This window comes from Bombyx mandarina, chromosome 23 (genome assembly GCF_030267445.1).
Source record: "Bombyx mandarina strain Sakado chromosome 23, ASM3026744v2".
NCBI lineage: Eukaryota > Metazoa > Arthropoda > Insecta > Lepidoptera > Bombycidae > Bombyx > Bombyx mandarina.
Genome location: NC_143229.1, coordinates 8434178 through 8455515, shown reverse-complemented (window position 1 = coordinate 8455515; position 21338 = coordinate 8434178). Strand labels below are relative to the sequence as shown.

Here is a 21338-nt window from a genome sequence, read left to right as displayed (position 1 = left end):
AATTAACAAATAATTGATGATGATATACAAAAAAAGTGTACTTTAAATTTAAGACATACGGCAACATTGGTCCACCAGAAACCAATTGTCTGTTTTGTTGTAATATTACAGATTTCACGACGAACGAACTAACAGAAAATACATATTAGAAATTGTATTTAAGAAAAACTGTAAAATTTTGAATATATATATGTATACTCAAAAATAGTACACGGAAACATTGATGATCAGTTATTATTGTTGAATTTTGTATAAGATTCATTGTGAATACACGAAGCACTTAAGTTTTTTTCATGCAGATTCTAGCACAAAACGTATACAAGCTAGTCATGGTAGGTAACACGAAATAAAAAGCATCAACCTTGAAACACCTAATGGTACACGTGATTGTTACATATTAAGAGTCGACGTCCGCTTTTATCATTGGCGTACTGTCATTTGTGGAGGACGTGAATAATTTACTTATTTTTTCTGTTCATTTGTTTTTTTTTTGTTCTTGTAATTTCAAATAGGTACGTAGCTTGAAGGCATTGTGTTTTGGTATATTTTTTTATAAGCATTGCAAGTTGTTGTTGTTGAAGTCATGAGTTACATAACGTCATTAATCTTTTAAGTTGCAACCCCACCAAAAGTGTGCATTATCTGCAGAAATATTCAATTATTCAAACCGTGCGCCTGAGATGTTTCTTTTTGTTATAACATAGTTGTTTTAGCTATAAAAAAATCTTACGTTACGGACGTTTTTTCCCGGTTAGGGTACCCCTCCGCATGGTGACATAAGGAACTTCGTTTCAACAAAGTTAATAACGAAATATAGTTTTATTTAAGGTTCTTTGAACTAAAACGTTGTAGTACAGTTTAATCGAAAGAGAATCAACGATTGCGTAGTTTTAAATTTCGTCTGTTCGCATCTGGCTGCCGTTGAAGTATTTATAGTTGTATATTGTGTTTGTAGTGTAAAATGTATTAAAACAAAACATATTATTTTAGAAAATTCTTCTGAAACCATTACGAAAGAATGTGCGTTTAGGCAAATGATTAGATTTTTAAGAACAATACTCATGAATCTTGTTAAAAGAGCGACACTGAGATGAAACTTTAATAATTATTATTGGTCTCATTTATATTTGTGATGTGAAATAATAATAGTTATACAGCTTTATGTCTTCATCATTACTGAACTAAGTAACGAACATGAAAGAAAAAAACTGAGATTAGCTACAGCACCGCTAGCATCTATGGCATTTTTAAATACTATGTGTAGGGAACGTTTTTTTCTCTCATTATATCTATAAAGTTTATTTTTCTTTTTTTGCAGGATTAACTCATTCGAAGAGGATCATCCAACTCGTATGAAGATTCTAGTGCTAAAGCGCTGAACAATAAATTCGCCGCTAGGTGTAGTAAATACGTTTCATTAAGAAACTTGTATTCGTCAATTATCGCGTTGATCAACGAACAAGTACTGTCGTTGTTGATACTTCGATATCGATACCGTGTCTTACAGTACGCGGTCCCTTCCCTGTCGCTGCAACGGTCAGTGCTCGCCAGAGTCACGCGACTCGGCCGGCACGCCCAGCCACAGTCGTGGATAACCTCGGCCAAAGTCCCCTCCCCGTGAAGAGGCTGCACGAAGCGCTTCAGAACGCGCAAGTGAAGCGACAGCGGCTCTCCCCCCCGTTCCCTGCTCCCCCGACCACCCTTCATCCAATTCACCAACTAGCCGTGCACCAACACATCAAAGTGCAGCAAAGCATTGTGCAACAAAGCATCGTGCAACAACACCAATTGAATCTGGCCCATCAGTCTTTGCAAAATCTGCAGGCGCAGCAGAGCTTACAAGCTCAACAAAGCCTTCAGGCGGCGCAAAGCCTTCAGGCGGCTCAGAATCTACAAGCGGTTCAAGGCCTGCAAGCTTCACAGAGTCCTGTCGGGCCAGGAGTAGGGGCACAGCAGACTCCAGGAGCAAACCAAGGCACGCTGGTGCCTCCACAGCAGTCATCACCGCGGGCCGCATCTCCGCAACACAAGAATATGGAGCTCGCTCTCTGCCAAAGCATGGATTCGGTCAATACCGCCACCACTGAGGAAGAGGTCAGTACCCAAACGATCCTAACTATAATATAATTTTTTTTTGAAAGATCTCAATGACTTAGTTGGTTTAACTCTTTATTAAAGATAATTGTAAAGTCACAGAAGTAACGTTGCCCCAGGCTTCTAAAGCCGTTACAATAGGGAAAACGCCCGGACATACAATAAGCATTCACTAACACAATAAGAGGAAATTTTCCTTGCGACAGAACCTTCTGGGAATGAAAAGATTATATTGCTTATATCTTTTAAATATTTTAGTCTTTATCTCAATAGACGAAGGTCGCATATTATTTGATCTTCGATCGTTCTCCTACTCAAAAACAACTCTCGAGGGTACGCAACTTCGTGCCATTACACTTCCGCACAAGAACACAAGTTGTTTTCGTAAACTAAACATTGTAAATTTTATGTCAATAACGTGTGTGCCATCTGTAGGAGTACTCATATTATATTATATAAACAGAAGTAAACAGTAAATGTTGATAGGGTTTGTTGAAATGGAACTACACATTAATATTAAATGTTTAATCAGTTTCTTGTTCAAAAAGGTAACCTAAGTATAAGCTGCTTTTAAAATCGAGAGGATTCTTAACGTAAACTCGTTGGCGCGAAGTGCGCAGCGGTCGTGTTAGCGGAGACAAATAGAGTGGATGTCGGTTTACCACTTTGAGTACCCTTTTACACGGACAACTTTAGAAAAAGTTGACAATATTGTACTGTAGGTACTATTTAGCGTGTATAATTTTTTAATCCAATGACGATGTTATTTGGATGTTTGTTGGTATGAAAATTTTTATTTGGGCAGTCTTCATTTTGGAATTTTGATACTGCTCTAATTCTTTGATTAATTATTACATAGTTTATCGTTGAATGCGTTCGGCAATGAATACAATTCCCACAATGTATTTTAAACTTGAATAAAGTATAAATGACGTTACCGTATTTCACCATACGTAATTTGCACTTTATTGCATGGTTCCGAACACTGGCTTTGTTTGGCAAGTTAATGTTGATTTCCCACTTCGCTTTGATGTGAACTGAGGCGTTGTCCACTAGAGTAGATACTCCTTTGCCCATGGAGCGTGTCTGTAATCGTTCATGCGGTAATTGCTTGCGTACACTTTTGCCGAGCGTGTTAGAAACAACACGAGAAATTACTGCAGCTAAATAGACACAAATAATGAATCAGTTTTACAGAATGATTATACTATATATTTATGCTCATTTATGTAGCGGAACAATTGGGCGTTCAGTTCTGATGGTATAATATAACTGTTTTTTAATGAGAATTGTAATTATAAATTCAACATCGTACTTATCTCAAAGCATCTTATAGTATCTATGGGGTACAGTATATACCCAAATTTGTGTGTCTGCCTATAGAAAAGCAAACTTAATGCCGATCCTGAATCTAATCCAGGAGATCCAATCGGAACTTACGATAATTGTTTCGCGGCAGAATGAGGCTGGCTGTATGTTATCGCATCGATTCACATTCCCTTTCACTTATTATCCTACTATTGTTCTTTTAAAATTCTAACATCTGCTGTATAATCTGCTGTGTTTCTTTGGTTCGTAACTTTTTTGTTGGCCTGTCGACGGATTATCGTTCGATGTAAAAAAATATGATTAGTGTAGTTTCTAAGTATGACATGTATGATTTTATCGTTATAGTAGGTGAAAAACGAACTAATTTTCAATCTGGTATTAAAAGGTAGCCTTGACACACGTGATCGAAGTTTTTATTTTATTACCATTCTTATAACTATTCGTAATTACTTTACCTTGTACCAGTCGTAGCAATATAATAACGCAAATATAATTTAAGAAAAGAACATAAATTATTCATATTAAAAGGTAATCAGAGCAAATCTTACCAAAGTGGCAAGTATAATTTTCTAATCCTTATTCATTGCCCATACGAAGATTCTTTTGACATTGTAATATATTTTGACATTTTCGTATAATTTTTGTCCCACCTTTCATGTTAGATGTTTTACACGATCTCAATCCAATATCTACGTCGTTTCCCGTAATCTCGTGGGGTTTCACGGTTGCCGGATCGTCTGGGACACGTTTGTAGCGTAGGGCTGTCACGTAGGGCACAAATTAAATAACTTTCCGGATCACTGCCGTCACAACTGAAGAGTGATGCGTCGCGAAGTTCTCTCGGTTTAAGCGGTTGTAAATTTAATAATAATTTACATTATTTGCTTTAAATATTTCTATTGATATTCAAATCGGCTTTTAACAAATTTCAATATTCTCCATTTTAGATTCGAAAGTTTTTATTTATTTATTGCATAAACAGATTTACTGTTGGTAGGACCTCTTGTGAGTCCGCGCGGGTGGGTACCACCACCCTGCCTATTTCTGCCGTGAAGCAGTAATGCGTTTCGGTTTGAAGGGTGGGGCAGCCGTTGTAACTATACTTGAGACCTTAGAACTTGTATCTCAAGGTGGGTGGCGCATTTACGTTGTGGATGTCTATGGGCTCCAGTAACCACTTAACACTAGGTAGGCTGTGAGCTCGTCCACCCATCTAAGCAATAAAAAAAAAGATCATCAAGCTCACTGTCCACTTGGTGTTAAGGGAATATCCCGCTGCCGCCAGCCACATTGAATCTGGTATAAGCTTAGTTATATAGCTGTCCTGCTCTTCAAACCGAAACGCCGCAAAAATAGGTAGGGTGGTGGTACTTACCCGTTCGGGCTCATAAGCCCTAGCAGTAGAAAAAGTAAAAAAATGCTGATTGCTAACATATTTTGTTTCTAATTTGTAGTTTAACTACGTCAGCCCTTCTTTGAAATGATTGGAAATGGATGATTGGAAATACTTTGAAATGGTAAATAGAATGGTAAGAACTGATCATATGTTGAAGCTTTGGATTGAATTCTTATTACGGTATTCTGGGAGCGATACCTCGTGATTTCTTTGAAGTGAGGGTAAGGAAGCGCTGTGAAAGTAGCGTTGTTCATGTTTTAGCATAGCATGATTAAATACATAATCACGAAAAAATATATTAATAGACTTAAGTTAGGAAACAAAGCGAGGACGATCAAATTATTTCGAAAAGATTATATATAGTTCGAAATTAAAGATGCTCTAAAAAATAATAATGTATTAAGAATTACTAAATTATTACTTAATTATGCATTATTATTACCGTCGGTTTTTGCGCGTCGTAATGAGTTATAAATATTTACAGAATACATATAATAATATAATATATTTAATTAAAAATAAATTTACGGTTTACTGGCCATCGACTGACAGTCGTACATGATCACGAAAACTGTAAATGGGAGGAAATAATGTAATGATAACGAAAAACGCGAATATAAACCGTAAAACTGGTTTTAATTATATATATAGTTTTTTACCTCTTTTAATTTATATAAGAAATCATGTGTCACATTGTGCTTTCTGTCATGTCGTGAGTCTGTCTGTCCATCTATGTTAAAAAATAACGAAAAGTAATATTAATTGATTGATTGAAAATCCTTTAATACACAAAAACATTGTACAAAGGTGAACTTAAAGCCATGCAGGCATTCGTTTCCAGTTAACCCTCGTTGATAAAGTAAAAGATTCAAGGAGTGCGTAGCTGTGATAAAATTAATACATGGCGATAATTTAAAGAATTATAGTAGACATGAGTGAAAATAAACACTAGGTTATAATTACATTACCAAAATAAAAACATAGATACATAGATATACATACATACATACAAAATATATAGATAAGAAATACATATCAAATAAAATAAATTACATAAACCACAACATTCTACAAAACAATCAAGCAAACTGTTGTTTTGAAAAAGAGATCATGTACTTTCGCTTTCAAAATATCAACTGAACGTGCTTCATGAAAACTCTAGGGAAGGCTATTCCAAAGACGAGTTGCTGAGACAGTAAAGGAATTTGAGTATAACGCAGCTATCTATCTATATATATAAAAATGAATTGCTGTTGGTTAATCTCGCTAAAACTCGAGAACGGCTGGACCGATTTGGCTAATTTTGGTCTTGAATTATTTGTGGAAATCCAGAGAAGGTTTAAAAAGTAGATAAATATGAAAATTCCCGGAATTAAACAAATAACAATTTTATTTTTCCTTTGATGTGTCCCCCGTCGGACGGATTCCTTTTGTTTGTTTTAAGTTTATTTTATGCAAAAGTTTAGGTCTTTCATTTATCGATTGAGGCACTACGAAGTCTGCCGGGCCAGCTAGTACAAAATACAAATCTACATTAAACAATTATAGGTAATATAGTTTTTCAGTGAATCTGTTAAATATTGATAAACGCGGTTTGAAAGCCCTGCTTCGAGTGTCGGATCATATGGCGTCGGCATCGGACCCGACCGGCGCCGTCGGGTCTACCATCGACCATGGTTGTCTATTTATATAAATCCGCATGCATCTCAACTATACGCTTTGTTTTCACAAATAAAGTTTTCGATGTTGCTTCTTTATTTATACTAAACATGTTTTGCCTAATATGTTGATGTATAGTTTATAGGTACTCTTACGGTTTCATTTTGCGTGTATGTGTGTTAGTTTCGGGTGTTGGAAATTATTTTACGGTTTGCTTTGTTTGCTGGTAATGAATTACAACACTGGTCTTGTCCGTCGAAGTTTTTTTTATTTTTTTTATTGCTTAAATGGATGGACGAGCTCACAGCCCACCTGGTGTTAAGTGGTTACTGGAGCCCATAGACATATACAACGTAAATGCGCCACCCACCTCGAGATATAAGTTCTAAGATCTCAGTATAGTTACAACGGCTACCCCACCCTTCGAACTGAAACGCATTACTGCTTCACGGCGGAAATAGGCAGGGTGGTGGTACCTACCCGTGTGGACTCCCAAGAGGTCCTACCACCAGTGATAAAATTAAACAATAGATTAAACAATAGATATATGTAGTTTTAATTATGTCTACGATTCATGAAAGGCGATGGAAATACTAACTGGATGCAAGCTATATATAATGTTAAAGCCTTTGAGATACACATAAGAGCCTTTCAGATTTCAGAATTACTGTTGCTCTATTCTGTTTACCATTGGCATTGTGGGTATATCTGGCGATCTCAAGGCAATAAATTAAATAAACCAATGCTACTTATTGATTACTCATAACTTTTAATTTGATTCGAGCCCTTCACACCAGCAGAGGGTAATAGGAAAAAAAAAGAAGAATGTTACTTGTTTAAGCAGGTTCGATTCTTATGTTAATCAAATCTGTTGATAATGATGAATAATGATAACATAGCGATTAAAATAAATTGATGAGCATTGATTTAGACGGTAGCTCAGGTAACTATACTTGTGCGCGGATACTTTGATCAACTGTCTACTGTACGACTATCTAAAATCCTTAAATAGCTTCGTTTTTTCATTACCTAATCGTTTGTAGTCTTAGCGGCTATCCCAACTACGCATAGACTGGTGAGTTCAAAGGACTTAACTTGAGAGGAGTTGCTAGTACTAGCCCTAGCAAGAGAAGAGAACTGAGAAAATCCGGCAAGAAACTTAGTGGATTGTGTCTAAGGGTTTTGTAAAAGAAAACTTCTTATGTAATTATAATTGAATATGTTAGGGTAATTAAGTGTATACTTAATTCAACAAAGTGTACATACATCAAGCGAATGCGAATAGTTTCTTTATGATTTTATCGTGATCAAGTAAATGTAGCCACAAAACTAAATCAAAAAATTTAAAAACTAATTTATGGGAAATAAAAGAGCCTATTTGCTTTGAAAAATAATGAGAAAATATGATATAACTACATATTTTGTGAATGATCAAATGTGTTTTATTTGTATCGTTTCTTTTAAGGTATTCTTTAGCCACCGTACAACAAATACTAGCAGATTTCATAAAATATTCGTAACCAGTGCGTATCTCTTCGACAATGTAAGAAAGTGGTTTCCGTTCAGAAATAAATAGAACTTGTATTTTATCCATAAATATAATTTATATCATTGGTTATTTTTGTTAGAATATTTCGAATATTCTTATTCAGGTTACGTACTGAGCCCTGCGTCAGACTAGTTCTTAATCTTCTTCTAACTTATGTAGCCAGCCTAATGGATTCGTAAATTACAAGGGACCTTTCAATTACGCAGACCATAGTCCGGCTTGCCAATTAACAGGAAACTTGAAACGACCGTAATGCCAATCTCTGCAGGATACGAATGTGCACACAAATCTGTAGATTTTCCTTCACAGATAATTTAAGGCCTCTTTGTATTTACAAATCTAATAGAAATCGTGAACGGAATATATAAATATAAATTTATAATTTATAAGTGTTCTGCATTTAAACAGCAACAATAACGTGAATAAAAAGTATTTCCTCATACCATAAAATACCATAAAAGATAATAATATAAAATATTGCGAAATATTACAAGTAAAGATAAAAGAGTCAATGATCAAAGCATCTGCACTCAGAAGATATCACTTTCTTCTTTGAAAAGCCTCTAAGTATCTGCCAATAATACGCAGATCGAACGAATATCTCCATGGGAGCCGAGGAGAAAATTATTACCTCGCTCGAGCTGAATCGCGGGCACATTCTTTAGAACGTTTCAAAGAAAGGAATTTCCGTCGAGTGGAAAATAGACACCTCGCCTGTTTCAACAGTTTGTCCATCTAATTTGTTCGACGACGCTTCGCTGTAAAAATAAATAGTTTCCCGATCCACCCTCCCCAATGACCAAGACAGATATATACCAAGTTCGTTCGTGGAAAAGGGGGCGATAGTTTTTCTGAGGTCCTCGTTCAGGGATCGCTCGAATGAACGATTCTTGTTTACGTCCGAGCTTGTCTGGTTCACTTCGCATTCTGCTTGTTGGACGCTGCAAAGAACTTCCTTTGTCCATTAACGGAGTAATAATTAATCGAGCTTTATCTAATGTTAGTCAGTTCGAGTTGCTTGACGGAAACTTTTAATTGAATCCGTCGGTAGATTTTGGCTTTTTGATAGGGTGCGTGTTACGGCTTTAAAAATAATTATACGGCAAACATGTTGTTTTCTAGATGAGTATCTAGAATAAAGCTTTAGAGGCTAGTTTATTGTAGAACAAAAACATACTATTAAGTATAAATCTTAGATGTATTAAAATTGATTAATTCTTGATAGCCCTTAGATACTTTAAAATCATTAAATAATTCAAGAAATTTAAAACAGAACAAGCCGTTAATAATAATAGCGCTTCGCTGGTCATTCCCTTTTCATATTTGAAATGTGCTTACATGGAGCTTATAAATCGTGGTACACACGATTATAACGTCCAGTTCAGCTGAGTGCACTACACTGGGTACACAACAGAGACATTGCACATCGAATAACTGTTTTCCAATGCACTGAGCACGGTTCTATCGCTTTGCACCTCGGATTACCGACAATCGACGTTCCAGCAAACTAAAAAAGTTTCCGTTTGATGTTCTGTAGTCGAGAGAATTTTAAATTGACTAACTGATTAGGTACTCGTCTACTTTTGTTTCGTACCATGTTTATTTGTTTTTAAATTGACAAAATTAACGGGCCCTTTCGTACGTTCTAGGTATAGCAGACTGCTATTAATTAATTTTCAGTTTACTTCATATAAAATATTTGATAAAAATGGGCTGGATAGAGATTTGCATGTGACATTTGATGAATTTTTCTCAATTTGCTTAGAATTAGTACACGGTTTTTATAATATGTATGGTTTATGTAACCATTTGTTCCAGTAATTGAGGTTGTTAAAACTGAGAGAAAAATATATTGTAAATACAGTTGTACGTAATGGAAGTGAAGTGATTAAGTATTGTTCTAATAGGTATTTATTGTTCATTGTGCTACGAACTTGGGTGGCAGCCAAAATGGACATACCTTAAAACTTTACAAATCCCGGCAATGTATTCTCCTCGGTACTGTGGGCTCTAATAAACGACCTCAACTTTTAGGCATTATGATCGTGATTGTACATTTTATGTGTTGGATTAAATATTGTTTAAACACCGAAGTATTTCTATAAAATTCTCTTTTTTTTACAAAAGAAAATTGTATTTTAACGATTCAGAGCGACGGACTCGTTCTTTTTATCATAGCAACCGAATGTATTAACATTAAAAAACATTATAAAACGCTCTGCCGATATCCGAATTCCTACGCAGGGTATTATTAAAAAACGAAAAATACCTAAGAGGAAGTATTTTGGGTGATACGAGGATACGTGAATCTGGTATAAATCGTACGAACGACACGGAAAACCAAACGAACCGTATAAGTATAATCTCCGATACAAGACGAGAGTCGGCAGTAGCATTGTGAACAGAAAATCGAACTCCGATGTCGCAAGACGAAAGGCTCTTTGTACGCAATCAATGGCCCCTAGATTGCTGATAGCTTTCTTCGCGCCCCGAGAAGTTTGAGACCCAAACTACGATCGGCATCGCTTTCAATCTCTTTGACGTATCTTTATTGTATGAATGTTATTTTATATCGTGGTCTTCATTTATGTGACAGTGTGCGCAAATTTTTTCATGACAATTAGCTGTTAGTGTAGTCACTGGCATTGCTGAAGTTGTTGTTGGCTGTTGCTACCCACGTATGCTAACAAATAACATAAAGAAGCAACATCGGGTATATTTCAAAAATGGAAGCACTTGTGTCAATTTTTAAACAGCATTTGTGATTCGGTATGGTAGGGTGCATACTTTGTTATTTATCGTATTCCTATGCACGTGTATTGAGTAACTAACCAATATCAAAATGTGTTGATTATACTGTAGCAGCAAACAACGAATATACATACAGTCCACAACGACAATAACAAACAACGCTTCGACGCCTCTAATAGTCATGTGTTGCGATGTGAATTAGGCAGGCGGGTCATGGGTAGACAGAAGGGTATATTGTTTTGTTTGAGTTTATAGGCAGACGAACGTACAAAGCTCATCTAAGATTGGATGGTTTTTGAGTCTCTCTCGTCACTCGATTTTGACGTCGTTACATAGGAATAATGACTATTATCATCCTACCCTTGAAAATGGAATACATGGATTGCTAGTGACAAAATAATTAATTTAGGAATTATGAAAAGGACTTTGTACGACTATAAAAAATATGTTAAACAAGTACGGACCTGTGTTGAGAAACGGCAGCGTGCTACTGGTATAAATGAATTACATAAACTAACTTATTATTTTCATCTTATTACCGGCACGCCAAGCCAATTATTTTGTAAAAAAGCGCCGCGGCTTACCTTCTTTTAGTTTTTTTGAACGCACTAAATCACTTCAGTAATAAGAAAAGATGAAATAGAGAAACCAATTATTTTACTGGTTTCTGTTATTTCTTTATTCTGGTAGGATCTCTTTTGAGTCCGCACGGGTAGGTACCACCACCCTGCCTTTTTCTGCCGTGAAGCAGTAATGCGTTTCGGTTTGAAGGGTGGGGCAGCCGTTGTAACTATACTAAGACCTTAGAACTTGTATCTCAAGGTGGGTGGTGAATTTACGTTGTAGATGTCTATGGGCTACAGTAACCACTTAACACCAGGTGGGCTGTGAGCTCGTCCACTCATATAAGCAATAAAAAAATTAAAAAAACTGAGTGGTCTATCACGTCACATCTCTGTATATTGTCCTTCAAACAGTTTCTTCAATTTCTTTTGTCCATTAAAAACTGTTTCATAGAATAAATAAAGTTTGAACCGAAAGTTTGAATTCGCTCGTAAAAATTAAACCGAATAAGGAATAAGTATCATCTGATCAGTAGTTGCTTGTAGAAAAAAGAATGTCGTAACAACGTGACATAATTGGCACGTTACGATTCCTTGTTGCACCAGTTGTTTCATAAGGCTGGCTACATTTGACAGCTCGCGTATCATTAATTATTATTGTGATAAAGTATTTCTATACGTAATGCATCTCGGTAAACTAGTTTCTATACCGCTTTCACTTATGAATGGAAGTTGAAGTCTACAAACGTCGATATTACAATCTTAACCCTTAATGTTTTGCTGTCGTTTTACGCTTGGCTAGTTTTTATACGACATGTCGTTTTTTTAAATTAAGATTGGGTTTTTAAATAAAATAGAACATAACATTATATTATAAAATATTTTTTTGTGTATCTCAGGAATGTGGACAAGATAGGACTATCATAACAAATTACATTATTATTTTTGCAACGTTTCGGTCTTTTATTAGACCTTCATCAGGCATCTGAAAATTACACATATTGATAACCAACAATATAAAAAACAACAATTGTCGACACTACCATATTTACCATAAATTGTTTAAATATTAAAAAATAATAATGTAATTTGTTATGATAGTCCTATCTTGTCCACATTCCTGAGATACACAAAAAAATATTTTATAATAATTATGGACGACAATATTGATAATAACATTATATTATAATCCAACTTTTTTTTGCCTTGTGTGCACATTAATTGCGTAGTGCATGTTGCGAATAAGAATGTCATGTGAGATATTTAGTTCAATTTCCATTGTTTCCGTAATTATATACTTACGAAAGATTTACCAGAATTTTGAAACACACAACAGAAAAACTGAAAATACGATAATCAATATAGGTAAGTAGAAGTTGGAAAGGCGGGTGGGTTAGTCTTTTTGTTTGTTTGTTTATTGCCCTTGTAGGCAGACGAGCATACGGCCTACCTGATGGTGAGTGGTTACCGTCGCCCATGGTCTTCAGCAATGCCAGGGGCAGAGCCAAGCCGCTGCCTACCGTTAAGTACTCTCCACAAGCCTCGTTTGAAGTAGGATATGTCATAGCGCTCGGGAAACACCGTGGAGGGGAGCTCATTCCAAAGCCGAATGGTACGTGGCAAAAAGTCGTTAAAATACTATTGAAATTTCTATTTCATGAATCAAAACTGGTGGCTTCGTTCACGTTGTGATGCGTATGAGCTCCGATAGACACAGCGCTATATGAAGTGCATGTTTTTTTTTATTGCTTAGATGGGTCGGCGAGCTCATAGCCCACCTGGTGTTAAGTGGTTACTGGAACCCATATACATCTACAACGTAAATGCACCACCCACCTTGATATATAAGTTCTAAGGTCTCGAGTATAGTTACAATGGCTGCCCCACTCTTCAAACTGAAACGCATTACTGCTTCACGGCAGAAATAGGCAGGGTGATGGTACCTACCCGCGCGGACTCACAAGAGGTCCTACCATCAGTAATTAAGCAAATTATAGTTTTGCGGGTTTGATTTTTATTACGCGATTTTATTATTCCTTCACCGTGGAAGTCAATCGTGAACATTTGTGAAGTACGTATTTATTTCATTAGAAAAATTGGTACCCGCCTGGGATTCGAACACCGATACATCGCTCAACACGAATGCATCGGATGTCTTATCCTTTAGGCCACGACGACTCTAAAACCCGTGCGGACTCACAAGAGGTCCTACCACGAGTCTAAATTGTAGTCGAATTATATGGAAAATGGCAACAATAAACGCTATACATTAAAGGCTCGGCTGGCATAGGTTATGTTGCTGGTCGCTTCGTTTTAAATACGAGCCAAGGAACTCATCGGTGCAGCTCGTTAAGCGTCAGAGCGTGCTTTTATTACACAGGAGCGTGCGCCGAGCTCGCACCTCCTTTGAATATTAAATCGACTCCTCGTACTAGGTCATGCATACTGTCCCATCCTGATAATAACCGATTTCGAAACTTGCACTATTCAATTTGTTAGTAGCTATGTAGTTCGATCAGTAGTTAGTTTTTAGTTGAAATCAGCTCAATTTATTTCTAATGCAGACTTCAAATAGAAGTAGTACAAAAAGAAGTAGTGTATTAATAAAAAAAATAGTAGAATACGACATCCGATTCATATTTCAAAGTTTCCTATAATGTTCAATGAGCAATCGATCATCTATTTTCAATAAATTTATTACTGAAGTAGTTATACTTCAAGAGTTTTATAAGTAATCTGCACGACATGTGTACCACATAAAAATCTTAATTATAATTTGTCGGTGAAGCGTGACCATTGTTTTATACACAGTCTATTTATTATATTTTTATTCGAAGACACAAACGCCTATGGCTTATGGCCTATGGCCCGCTCGGTAGTATGTGCTTAGGGTCACTTAGATACATCACAATATCAGGGGCATACTCATGGCTGAGATTTGTTTTTCACAACATCTTACGAACGGCCCCAGGGGAGGCCGGAACTTACTGGAATATGGTAAAAAATAATAATCTGGAAACGTGGTGTTGATGGACGTACCGATTTTGTTGAAGATTTCTAGATAGAATCAACTCAGTTTTTTTATTACGTTTGTAAGCATAGGAACATACGGCCCAGCTGATGGTAAGTGGTTACTGTCGCCCATATACTTCAACAATGCTAGGGGCAGAGCCAAGCCGCTGCCTACAGAATATTAATCTTCAACCAAAATATAGATGAATAAATAAATAAAATTGGCTTCAGAATTGGCGATATTTCATTAGAACATAAAAAGCTGAAGTAAACCATAAAATTTAACTTTAAAATATGTTATCGTTAGTTTTAACTACATAGAGTTCATTAACCTATACATGTGAAACGCAAAAAAATATTACGAGCACCGTATGTTCGTTTTATGTAAATAAGTCGTGTTTAGAGCGTAGTAGTTGATTTTATAAAATAATGGATGTAAGGTAAAAACCATTACCTTAAATGAAAATAAATTATGATATCGCTTGTCATATCTGGGACAACACTTACTGGTGGCAGTGTGTGTTCTAAGCCAGCACCAGTGAATACTACATGATACCTATACCTACCGTGAAGCAGTCATGTGTTGCAGTTTAAATTGTGGTAAATTCTTTATACATAATAATATAACATACTTAAATATAAATTTGAAAATTCGAAAATAATATAATGAAAATAAAAAACGAGAGATTGTAAATAGTTTTTTATTTCAATCAAATTTTGTATTAATATTCTTTGTTTGGTATACCTACTTTATATGTTAAATCTGAAATACTTATTACGAATTAAATTATGGATTCGGTTCGTCAAACATGTGTTTCATCATGTAATTCGGCTTGTTCTCTTCTTATTCTTATGAGGAATGTAAGAAGTGTGGATTATATACCAGGCGTTTAAGCTTACTTCAGAAAGAAGATAGAGAAAGAAAAAGAAAACATATTTAAAAGTCGAGCATTCTATCGTTTAACTAAATGATTCTGTATGAACTAGATTGTAAGCGAGCACGATCCGTGAGTAATAAGGTGGTGTTAAGAGGTTATCGAGTATACCTTGAAATAAAGGAATGAATAGGAGTTCTGAATAAGAAAATAAGACGAATTTTGTTAATTTCCAAAATATTCTTATTCTATTCTATATATGTATATAAAAATTAATTGCTGTTCATTAGTCTCGCTAAAAGTCGAGAACGGCTGGACCGATTTGGCTAATTTTGGTCTTGAATTATTTGTAGAAGTCCAGAGAAGGTTTAAAAGGTATATAAATATCAAAATGCTCGGAATCACATAAAAATAATAATTTTGTTTTTCCTTTGATGTGTCCCCCATCGGACGGATTCCTTTTGTTTGTTTTAAGTGTATTTTATACAAAAAATATAGGTCTTTTATTTATCGATTGAGGCACTACGAAGTCTGCCGGGTCAGCTAGTCACTTATAAATTATAATAATAAAATCAATTAAGTGACACTAGTTAGTAGAAACTACGATACTAATTACAAATGCAACGTGCGATGTATGAATATGCAACTTAGGTATGATTTGCACTGCGCAATGTCATGTGATTGCAATTTACTGAGGCAACGCAATCGTGCGCAATTAAAATGCGCGATGGATCACATTTGATCGACTAGTGACTGGTGGAATGAGGACGCGCTCCTATTTATTTTAATGCGATAATTTGCTCGTACAGTTCTAAGCATTAGAGGCATTCGAAATATGTATATCCAGTATGGTAAATAATAGTTAAAAAAAACTAAAAAACACGCTTTATATAAAATTTTACTAAAAAATGGAAAATAAATTTTAATAAACTTAAATTGAAAATAGTGTAAAAAATATATATTTTTTATTTATAAAAAAAGCGTGGGGTGCTTTTTATGATAGTATTGAAATGATAATTCCTCTACTCATATCTGTCAGAAAAATATTTATAACTAATAACACCATGCACCCCACGCTTTTTTACAATAAAATATATATTTTTTATAGTATTTTCAGTTTAAATTTATTTAAATTTATTTTCTATTTTTAGTTGAATTTTATATAAAGCGTGTTTTTTTAGTTTTTATAAACTATTATGAATGTTTGAATGAAATCTGGCCGTTTAAAGTGGGTCAAAATCGCATCTAAAGGAGTCAGTTACAAACATATAAACATACATACAAGTGAAGCTTATATAAAGCGTGTAAAAATCGAACGATCCCGAGTAGACCAAAAAAAACATTGTAGTTCACACGTGATAGAAATTAAACCATTAGATGTATTCTATCTCACTCTCTTGCAGATTAAAACCAATCTAGTATGTTTGTTCATTTTTTAGATTCGCGTTTCAATCCATTTTATCGTGTTTCAAATCACAACGGTGTTAAAGAAATTTTCACTTCAAAAATACACACGTATTTGAATTGAAGCGATATTTGTTGATAGAAAAAGTACATTTAACTACACGCGATTTTGAAAAATATTGTCTGAAATCGGACTAAGTCGGGATGATCATGAACATTTCAAAATGTGATTGGTTCTAATGTGTTATAGATATTTATGCAACCGTTGTTGTGACCGTGTAATTCGAACGAATTTGAATTTTTTATGTATTTCGATTTTCAAAATTTCTAATTAGAAACCAAACAAAGTAGACCATAATGTTTCTGTCTTTGTCTATTCTCCGTTTATATGTTTTATAAACCTCTTATGTATTTGCCGCTTACTTCTAAATCATGCTACTGATTTTCATACGATTTATGTTAAACTCGCGCGAATCTTGTAGACAGACGTCAGGTCACCTGCGTGTTCGGGAATTCCGAATGCACCCGGTGACGCCCCATTGCGTATTGGTGCTGCCAGTGTTGCACGCTACATGCCTTTGAAGAGTTTGTTGGTTCCCGTACACCTGACTCCTTCAAGAAGGGTACTGAAATATTACTATTTCGTTGGTAGATATGCAGCGATACCAAGAGCGGCCATTTTGATTGATTAAATAAAAATTATTTATAAAAACAAACGACTATAACTTTTTGTGTACTAAACGGCAAAAATCGAAGGTAAAGACCCAATACTAATAATAATAAAGTCAGCTCACTAACATCCAGACGAATAAAAAAAATGAATCGTCCGTATTTCCATAAAGAGGCCTACAAGTTTAGTTATGCATTCATCACACCAAAATCATAATCCGGAACGAAATGTCCGTTGTGAGTCCACTTTTAAATTACACAGACCATTGTGTGTTGGGAACTATAATATGTATAGTTCGGTATATCCAGTAGGGAGTGCAAAATCCTCAGTTAAGCGAACTTCTCACGTATTTGATACCTGTTCTTGAATGCATACAACCGACAATAAATAGGTAATTCGAGTTAATGCCCCGTACGTGCATTCCGAGCTGTGTCTAAACTGATATGTGTTTTATTAGAAATTGTTGTGTATGAATAAGCTATCGATATTCAATAAGCTCCGATGAACAGTGTCAATTCAAATAAAGCAACAGGAATCCATATAAATCCATTAAGATTAAATTTTCTGTTTTCATTCTGGGAAAATGAAGATCAATTGATGAATTTCACGATGAGAAGATATAGTTATGAAATTTTTATACGCTGGATCACAGAGCTCGGCTGTTAAGTGCCTAGAGGAAGTGCCAAGCCTAGATATATCACGATTGACCCGTCTCGAAACAAAAGAAACGTATTTCTTATTATGTAACGGATAAAAAATATGTTTCTTTAATATGTTTACCCTTTGAAGCAGAAACAATTGACTGCTTCGTGGCAGAAACATTAACTGAACTACTATCTGACTACTACTGAACTACTAAAGAAATGATCTGAAAATTGGAACATTTATTTGTTCAGGATCATTAAACAATAGTTCGAACCGTTTAGCTACTATAATGCAATTTTTACGATAAAAACTACATCAAATCTAAGAGATTCCAATATCCTGTCTGCTATGTACCAATGTAAATGTTATCCAACGCCGGAGTAATCCTGATACGGAAATTGTTTTATATAAGTCGACGACTTGTGTAAACACACGCTATTTCAAAAGGATGCCTAAAATATGTTGCACGGAAAAAATGGAACTCGATATTCTACTAAACATATTTTCGAAATGTTCAAAGACCTTCACACTTCATTAGTACTAACTTGCAATAAGAGTGAAGTGTTTCGAGAGAAACGATAGGGTTGGCACTAAAGGGAGGTAGTTTAAAAATAAATAAATAATTATTTGTTGTATATTTCATTAACTATAAATACGAAAAACAACTGTATTAGTATCATATCTATTATATTAATACCACTTTTATTACCACGTTAATGTAAAAACTCATTAATATGTTTGACGGTACGCTGTAGTCAGAAAAGTCGGTCTCGCGACGAAACCCTAGGGGATGAATTAGTTGTTTTATGTTATTAATAACGACTCCATTATGTTTTCGTAATAATAATATGAATATACTGAGGTCTGACCTTCAATGGCTTTTATCATGAAAGTAGTAAACTCACAATGTGAATCCGTACATACCACTAAAAAAAATTGCTTTTAGCCAGTGGAAAAGGCTGTCACTTTTTTTTTTTTTTACTACTTACTGCGGATATCGAGGGTTGTGGGCATAATTAAAGCAATTTTTACGATTGTCCAACATCAGAGATCCTTATCGGAAATATGACCAAGTCAAACCAGATACTTTTAGTTCATTTTTCGGGCAAAGAAATGGAAATGTTGACAAATAGTTTTCATGATTTACTATGCGGCATTTAGTAAAATTTTCAAATGTTGACGAATATATTAACTATTGTCCGTAGTTGACCTTAAATATTTGAAGAGTCAGAAATCATAAGATTTAAGTAAATGTGAGATTAAACCGTAATAGTAGTTTTGATTCCAAATCAACTACTTCCCAATACATACATAATAATTCATGTTAGCACTAAAATCATTCTTAAATAATATCTAATTGGAAAAGATTTCAAGATTTACTAGAGGTCCCGCAGCAGTGGAAATTCGACTATAATTAATTGGAATTGTAAGTTTGTACACTATTATGATTGTATTTTATACAATCTTTATACTTTTATAACACAAATTTCGCCAAGACTACATTATAAAAAATATTAACAAAGACAAACCATATTTAATCTATTCTTAATTTGACAACAGATGTCAAGAACAAAAGTTTGACAATAAATAGTATGCATTCTTGGACACACATTTGGCGTTCTTCAAGTCAGACTAAAGGTCGATATTACAGCACGATCCAGGTGGATATACCTCCTAAACCGTGGTTTTCAAATCTGACGTTTGGTAAAACTATCACATCGACCCTTATTCGCATGAGGCTGGGCCATGCATGCATTCCCTTGCATTTGGCAAGGCTTAACCTTTTGCCTAGCGATATATGTGAGTGTGGCAATGACGTTGGGGATTTTAATCATATATTCTTTGCCTGTCCTCGAAATGACCGTTCCGCTTTTATTTCCTCACTTTTGTCCATTAAAATTCCTTTTCCTACTTCAATTTCTATCCTTTTATCTAATATCAATATTGATGTATATAGAATTTTAGCTAGTTTCATTTTTCATAATAATATAAAATTGTAACCATTTATGTACTTAGTTTAAATAATATATATATACCTGATCCTTTTTCCAAATTCCGTTCCAATTTCCAATCCAAAAAATAAATCCATTAACACACTGCCTAACCTTTTTGCATGGCTGACGCACAAACCGTGCAAGCCAAGAAATGGGAGAAAAAAAAAAAGTATGCATGCGTGTGTGCGTCAAATACATGGTATGTAGTGTGTGTAATGTTTTCTTTATTAATTTAATGTATCTTTTATGCATTATTTAAAAAAAATATTAGCATTGTGCACTTCTTCTCTATATTCTTTAAAAGTGTGGAAAATTTCATACTCCTCCGTCCGCGCAATTTTCGTAAAAAGGGATACAAAGTTTTTGCTTCACGTATTAATAGATTACCACTTCTTAACTATTAGCTCGAATCATAAGTAGTATTAACTTACTATCTACTAATTTACCATCCAATTAATGTATATCATTATTATTTTTCTTAAACGGATAGATATATTCACGGTCGACTCGTGTTAAGTAGTTATTGAATCCTATAGACATAACAATCAAAATGGCATTGAGTTAAGCTTCCTGGAATTCTTCAAGTCTTAATTTGATTGTAATGACGACTGTCTTTAAGTTAACGATCTCGAATGTTTTATACTAGAAAAACAGCGAGGAAATCTGCTAGAGTGTACGACTTTCAAATCAAAACATTTGGTTTTTTTTATTTATTGCTTAGATGGGTGGACGAACTCACAGCCCACCTGGTGTTAAGTGGATACTGGAGGCCATAGACATTTACAACGTAAATGCGCCACCCACCTCGAGATATAAGTTGTAAGGTCTCAGTATAGTTACAACGGCTGCCCCACCCTTCAAGCCGAAACGCATTACTGCTTCACGGCAGAAATAGGCGCGGTGGTGATACCTACCCGCGCGGACTCACAGAGGTCCTACCACCAGTAATTGAAGTGTATATTGCAGTGAAACCCACTCAGTGTAATTTCGTCTTTCATGAGTTATAAATGCAACTGCCGAAGTGTGTTCATTGTGACCGATCAGACAAACATTATCAATCAGTACACTGCAAAGGAAGGCGTTACCTATTTTGGGAGCAGCACTATATGACGATGACTAGGATTAGACAAATTAGACGAGTATCACACGAAATACCGCGTTAATTTATTCCGGTAGTCGCTTGCGGACGTCAATATCGATACACAAAAGGAACTATGATTTATAACTAACAGACCGTATGTGTGTATGTACGAAGTTTGAATCCAGAATTTTGAGACTTGGTTTCATTGGAGCGTTTAGTAACTGTTGTACTGTTCTGAAGTCTGACATTATCTTAGAAATATCTCTTAATTCTCATCCACTAATAATTTATGCTTCTAAATATTCTATTTGAGAAT

General features: G+C 35.1%; 1 protein-coding gene across 1 annotated transcript in view; it reads left to right on the top strand.

The window, feature by feature from the left end:
* Positions 1–1408: 1408 nt before the first annotated feature.
* cpo (RNA-binding protein) overlaps positions 1409–21338 on the top strand; it is a 195470-nt gene continuing 175540 nt past the window's right edge. The window contains exon 1 of the mRNA XM_028177876.2: positions 1409–2094. Coding sequence (XP_028033677.1) covers positions 2035–2094 — 60 coding nt within the window. The 5' untranslated portion in view covers positions 1409–2034. The remainder of the gene's footprint in view (positions 2095–21338) is intronic.